The sequence below is a fragment of the Charadrius vociferus genome, unplaced genomic scaffold (genome assembly GCF_000708025.1).
Source record: "Charadrius vociferus isolate BGI_N301 unplaced genomic scaffold, ASM70802v2 scaffold156, whole genome shotgun sequence".
Lineage (NCBI taxonomy): Eukaryota > Metazoa > Chordata > Aves > Charadriiformes > Charadriidae > Charadrius > Charadrius vociferus.
In genome coordinates, this window is record NW_009649042.1 from 1,512,417 (window position 1) to 1,519,288 (window position 6,872).

The 6,872-nt window shown below is 34.1% G+C and overlaps 1 protein-coding gene across 1 annotated transcript in view; it reads right to left on the minus strand.

Moving 5' to 3' along the window:
- Window positions 1–817: 817 nt before the first annotated feature.
- PXDN (peroxidasin homolog (Drosophila)) overlaps window positions 818–6,872 on the minus strand; it is a 65,062-nt gene continuing 59,007 nt past the window's right edge. Inside the window, exons 20-23 of the mRNA XM_009887929.1 lie at window positions 5,866–5,986; window positions 3,223–3,355; window positions 1,831–1,944; window positions 818–1,186 (exon numbers count right to left, since the gene is read on the minus strand). Coding sequence (XP_009886231.1) covers window positions 1,064–1,186; window positions 1,831–1,944; window positions 3,223–3,355; window positions 5,866–5,986 — 491 coding nt within the window. The 3' untranslated portion in view covers window positions 818–1,063. The remainder of the gene's footprint in view (window positions 1,187–1,830; window positions 1,945–3,222; window positions 3,356–5,865; window positions 5,987–6,872) is intronic.

The window sequence follows — 6,872 nt, forward strand, 5'->3', positions numbered from 1 at the left end:
GTGTCACAATATAATCAGGAACATATGGCTATTAACAATATGCACAATGAATCAGTAGGAATCTTTGTATACAAAATGGCATGTGACATCTTTTCACATTTTCAAAACAGGGCCATACAAATACGTGAGCCGATCTGAGATCAAGAGAAGCATGCTTCAAAACTGGACTGGATGGTCATGTTACAATGATTTAAAATAAATGAAACAAACAAAAAAAAAAACCATTGCCAAGCAATTACATATGTTTTTGACAAAAATTATTATGTTCATTTTAAGATCAAATGCTACTCTGTCGTGGATGTTTTCCTAGAATGAGGAACACTGTCAATTACATCTGTAATATACATTCAGTTGCTTTTTGCCTCTTTCAATTACATTTATTTGTATTTCCTTACTAATTCTAGCTTTTTTGGTTTGAAAATTTTGATTAATTTTGCTCCTTGAATTAATGAAAGGACGCTGAAAGGTGCCATGTAGTTTTCTTTATTTCCTTGCTGGTCCAGATGCAGAAATGATAGCGTGATTGGAGAGGATTTCCACACATCGGTGGGTTTGCAGAAACTGGCCCTCTACAGCATTGCTTTGGGCACAGTGACTTTGTGTTTTCCTTTTCCCTGCATTTACTAAATAATAACAAAGAGCTAAATATCAAGTCAGACTGGTACTGAGAAAGGATAGTAAACTTTTACTGTTGCTAATTACAGACAGGAAACAAAGTGTTCGTTTTAGAGTAAGTCTTAAGCCCAGTCATTTTGGGTACCTAAAACGACCTGACAGTGTTCTTTTTAAGTAGCACCAGTTTGAGTTTGTCTAACCTGAGAAGTTTAACGCGCAATTAACTTTGACCTGCTTGCTAATTTCCCTTTCGTTAACTTTTTTGCATTGTGATTACCTTCATGGGCAGAAAATAAAATGATACATTATGATATATTGTTACAGCACCATTAGAATGTTGTAAATCTTCATTTATTGCTGTTGTTTAGACTGTAGTTACCTGGTTTTGCCATCAGCAGGCATTGATATGATTTGAGGAGTATGCACCCTAAATTCTTAAAAAGCAGACTTATGGCTTCTTTTCATTAATATTTTGTTTTAAGCAGACTGGACAGCAATCTCCTTTAACCTTTACAGGCGCTTCGCAGTCAACCGGCAGGCATGATTCTACAAAACAGGTAATCTGACCAACCTGTGTCAAGAAAAAAGTAATGAGACCAGAATATACTTAGCTACATTTTCCAAAAAAGAATTACTCTTTTCATATTATTGAGAAACACGTTCTCATTCATCTTCTCTAAGATCTTGGCTACTATGATTAACTCCACATAGTTCATTTCAGCATAAACTTATATTGAGAAGGCTTTTTGTATTATACCGTCCTTAATGGAGCAGTATAGCACTTTATCCAACGTTCAGGCATGAAACCCTGGGATACCAAGTACTGAAATATCTCTTTTACTACCTTTTTTAAAGTATCACTATGATAAAAGAAAATGAAAACCTAGCACTAAGTTAGATGAGCTTTTACTGATTTTTATGCATTTTAGCAGACTTTTTCAAGAAGTCTCTCACTTTGAAGTTAATTCTGCCAGTACAACTATACATCAATGAAAATGGAAATATAATAAAAATATCTAAAGGCTGGATTGAAAACCAGTGTCAAGGGCAGGGCTATCTAAACAATATGGGGTTTTTGCACCAAATACCTGAAGATCCATAAAAGAACAATTAGCAACTATTACCCAGAAATTAGTATGCACAAAACTGGAACTGCTGTTTTAGAAGCAGAACCTAATAAAATTCCTATCTCAAAATGGATTTCTACATACTTACTTTGCATTCACACACAGTACAAGAGTCCCTTTTCCAGGTTTCATTGCTGGAATATGATTTACCCTTTTCATCAGTGCAATCAGTTTTACTGAGGCGTGATTCAAGTTTTTTTATCTGAAAATATTAAAAAAAGATAATAACAATCAAAGAAAGGGTTTTATTCGTGCAATGTATTCTGCCTTTTCTCTTATGCTACATAGTCCATGATAAATACTTGTCTGGGTTTTTCTTCTCACTACTTAGTTTTCATAATGCTAAAAGATTGGAAACAGGTAATATGTATGGAAAAAGCCTTTCTAAAGAAAACTAACAGAATCTCTCTACCATTGGAATATACAACTAGAGCATACAAAGAGAAGCAAACTACATGTTGCCATATATGGAAAGACAAATCTAAACTTTCAAAAATGTCTGAATGAAAAGGAGGTGAAATAAAATAAAATAAAATAAAATAAAATAAAATAAAATAAAATAAAATAAAATGTTTCCTTGGATTTTTTACTATCTCTATTTTCTTCTTAATGATGAAAAAAGGAGGTTATATGATTAGTTTATTTTGCTGATTGTGTGCTTCTTGGGAACAGTGATTAGGAAGGCACAATTTTTAACAATCCCTCAGTCTTTTTTCCATACAAAAAAGACAGACGAACTGACTGAAATGTAATGTCTTAACTTCACATAGCATTTCCACTGTCGAAATGGGAGCACTGAAGATGAGTACAACAATGATTAAATAACACCATCAAAGATGGAATCAAGTTACTATGCAAATAAATATATGATTTGTGTCTACAAATTACATGGAAAAGTTGCTCTGGACGAACTTAATTATTGTAGGCAGACATTTTAGCCTACTTTGGATTTGTCTGTTCTGTATGGTATACATTTTTAAAACTGAATTCCACTATGGCTGAGTTATCCTGAATAAAGAGTTTGTTTATGGCACATCGTAAAGGTCTTCTCTAAGTGATCTAGATCTTAACTATGTTTACAGCTGTAGTCTGGCATATTACTTCTTATTAAGTCCACCTTTTCATCATAGTTTTACACAGATTCTATACATTTAAGATAGGAAAAAAAAAGGTTTTATTAACTCTACAGACAAATTTTTAGAGAAAGACTAATCCCATGTTTAGTATACAATGGTTACACAAGGTTTCAGGTTCAAAAGCCAAGAGGGTCTAACTGTAGAATATTTCAGTATGATTTCAAAAGAACATAGAAATAAAGAATAATAACACACCATGTTCTGTATTGTGTTTTGTTTGAGATACTATGCGGTGGGTTTTGGCTGCAGTAGATGTCTAAATATTAAAAACATAAGAGGAGTTATGTTAGGAAAACATTATAAATTAAATCTACAATTAGAAACTATCCGTAATAGCACCTTACCTGGTTTCTGAGGCTTGAAATAGTTTTTTGCATTTCCAAAACAAATTCTTTGAAGTCATTCACTGCAGGCATGTTTGTATTTGCATTAGATGCTGATGTGGCATTATGAAAATATTTACGCTGTCTCACAGAACTGCAACAAATGAATGCCAAGTCAGGATATTCACCTAGCTCATTTTTATTTGACTAGATATTTTAGAACACTTAGCAAAAATGTAAAAGACGACCGACCAACAAATGTAGGAACTGTATGAACCACAACAGCACAAGACCCACTGGTGTTGAAGACAGCCTTAGGTCAGGTGAGCTGTGGACTACGGTTAATATCACTAGCAACAGGGAATTTCTTCTGCTTAGAAAACTAATGCGTGTATTTCATGCAGGTGGACACACAAAGTTGTCATCAGCGACACTGTAGCATCACCTTAAATTTACAGGGAAATCTCTTGAGCCTCCAATAACAAAGCAGACAAAAGTGAGAGTCTTAAAAAGTGTTATTTCCAAACATGAAATTCACATTTCACATTCAGATTCATAGGTTCTCCCTCTATTGTGCTCATTAGCAAAACGTGTATTTAAAGTAATACGACTTTAAAAAGGAAAAAGTTGGTCTTCGTAAATAAATGAGAAGTACTTTTAGATATGAACATATTCCTGGGTCCCATTTTAACTAACATTTTAAATCAATAATGATTATTGTAAACAAAATCTAGAGTCTTTTGTCTATAGCACTTTTCAGCTGATGTCCAGTAAGAGATGTACAAGACTACATTGTGTTAATCAATTCAATCTGTTGATGGGAAACAGTTATCAAAGGAACTGTCCATAACTAATAATATATTATTTGTTACCACTTAAGAAAACATGTATTCAAACCCAATCATAACACTAATTATTAAGTCACTTATTACATTAAGATCCTTGAATACATACAAGCATTCCTATTTTGTTAGCATGTCTTCTCCAGAGCTAAGGGATACCCAAAGAATGAACTGGCAAAGAAATCCTCTCTTAATACAATAGGGCTCACGTTTTATAATCTTTCTCCGTAAATTAAAACAGCACTTACTGGCAGGTGTTCAACCTACTTAGTTTCCCATAGTTTTTCATCTGAATTAAAGAAAAAGAACTCTAAACAACATAACATGCCGACATTCAAGTAAATCATCTGCTATTGTATAACAAAAAAGTTTAATCTTCCCCACCTGCTCAAGTTATTGAAAATGAGAAGAAAAAAAAAAGGAGGAAAAAAATCTTCTCACCAAGAATAAAATTCAAATACAGCAATGAGCATAAGAACTGATGAGAATGTTAAAGGACTGAGGCTGCTTTAGCTTTATTTATGCTATAAATAAAGTATTGTAACTTTACTATTTTGTAGCCCTACTTAGTAATTGGACTGTTGTAAGTTTTTGAGCTTAATTTCTGAAACACAGTTAACAGCAAATTAACAAAAACAAGATGCTTCTCAGATATAAGTGTTTATTTTTTCGTGCTTGCATTTTTATTTAACGCTTTTACAGTTTTAGAATTATGGGACTATCATATTTATAAAGTGAATTGCTGTTTTGTAAATTTAAAAACTTCTAACAGTTCACTTGCAAAGACAGATGAAAAATCCTTCCTCAAGGATTACTTTAAAGGAACCTTCCTTTTTCTGTCATCTATAAGTAAGCTTATACTTAGCAGCTGTCTTCTCTTGTCTAAAATCCCAAACACCTAAAGGCACTGTTACTTCAGGACAGCTTCCTATCTATTAAGTGAAATACAATGGTGGTGTTTCTTCAGTGCTATAGCATTCGCGTGAGTATTTGAAACTGCTGAAATAAATTTACCTGTCTATATATCTGTCTGGATGCTCTCCTTGCCAGAGTGGGTAGACTCTGCCTGGTTCTCAGTCAAGTAGATCATTTTATTTGCTAAAGGAACACATGCTATATGGAAAGAGCTATAAAGAGAGTCTCAGATTTGCTCATTATGAAGGATTTTCACAAGAAATGCTTGGTCTGAGCAGAATTCATTTCATTTCACTAATTCCTAGAAAAGTTTTGATTCCCTGAAAATTGCAGGGACCCTATGGACTTGATTATTTGTGACTGACATTGTGATTTACTTCCTTGCTAAAGTATTTTGAGGATTAGGGAGTTATAAACATTGTCTGTAGCACTCCTGTTCTCCATTCCCACTCTCAGTATTTTGGTACTAAAAGCAATCCCTACCATTATCACAAATTTTTATGCTACTGTTATCAACACACGGTTTCCTCCTATTTCTACAGGAGGACCTAGCAGCTCCAAGGAGGAAAGGACATAATTTAGTTTGGTTACTGCAGGCACAGTAGGAATGGGGGATTCCAAATTCCCCAAATCATGCTTCATTACTGAGTTTTTTCATGAAAAGCACAGGAAGAACCAAAGCACTATGCTGTGTGACTCACAAAGGGTCTTACACACATTTGACCTTGAAAACAAAGTGGTTTACTGTTAGCAGATATGCAGATGTGTCAGAATGAAACACATCAATCATAAACTTGAGAAAGCAGACACTGGAAAAAAGTGGTATGCACTTACAAAGACATCATTCAGTTTCATTCCATTTTGAAGACAAACGTTTCTTCATACTTCTCTTAAAAAAACATCTTACCTTACTGTTTTGGACATTTTCATTTTCTTCAAGGGCTTGTCGTCCTGAAAGCTGTAATCAAGGGAACGTCTTCCCCGAAAGTGATACGAAAATGCATTAAACTGCCCTCTAGTTCTACAATCTGAAATTAGACAAGAAATTACACATTATAAACTACAGTATAATTCAGCAGTTATAATATTAATATGGCTTTACAGTATCTTCTGAATTGGCAAAGGCGAATCATACATTCAATCTGATCCCTCTGGAATCAGTTTGATGGCAGCTGAATGTCTCAGCGATACATTTAGGCCAGCTGGATGCAGAGAATTTGATTATTCACAGACCAGCTTTTTGGTATGAAACAAAGGAGTAAAGATTATTTTCATAAATATATCAGTGCTTCTTTAACTATTCTTTTCACTTCTGAAATTTCCTCTCTCTTGGCTTTTAATTATTTTCTGCTTTTGGAATTGGGTAGTTACATATGGAGGAAAACAATGATAGAAAAAACAGCCTGTTGCTTCCTCGTGTATTCCAGGCATGATTATTTGTTATTTTTGGCATTTGAAAGAGAATCTTTAATTAAATCCTGGAGAACATTTGCAGATATGCTTTACTGGCTGCCCAGCCCTATTTCCAAATTTCAAGGATTTGAAGGTATCACCAGTCACTTAGACCCTAAGACCCCACTGTAGAGTGAAAATTTCAAGCCTGAAAATAATCATGACAGAACTATTCTCCTAAGATTCTAAGAGGACATTTTCACAGGATGAAGTATGCCTTTCCTTCAGTTCACTTTATTTAGCTTTCCAAACACAGTGAGTATTTGGAAGGAGTCCCATTTAAAAAAGAAAAGGAAAACAAAACAAAACTGGAACAGCACTTTGGAGAGGAGACAATGAGAAAATAGAAGTATTCTCATTTCTGTTCACAGAAGCTTTAAAACAAAAAAAGTTACAATGGGCCAAGCTGCAGCAGGAACCAACAGTATGTTCAACTGTTAGAAGTGGAGAGTTTGCTAAGAA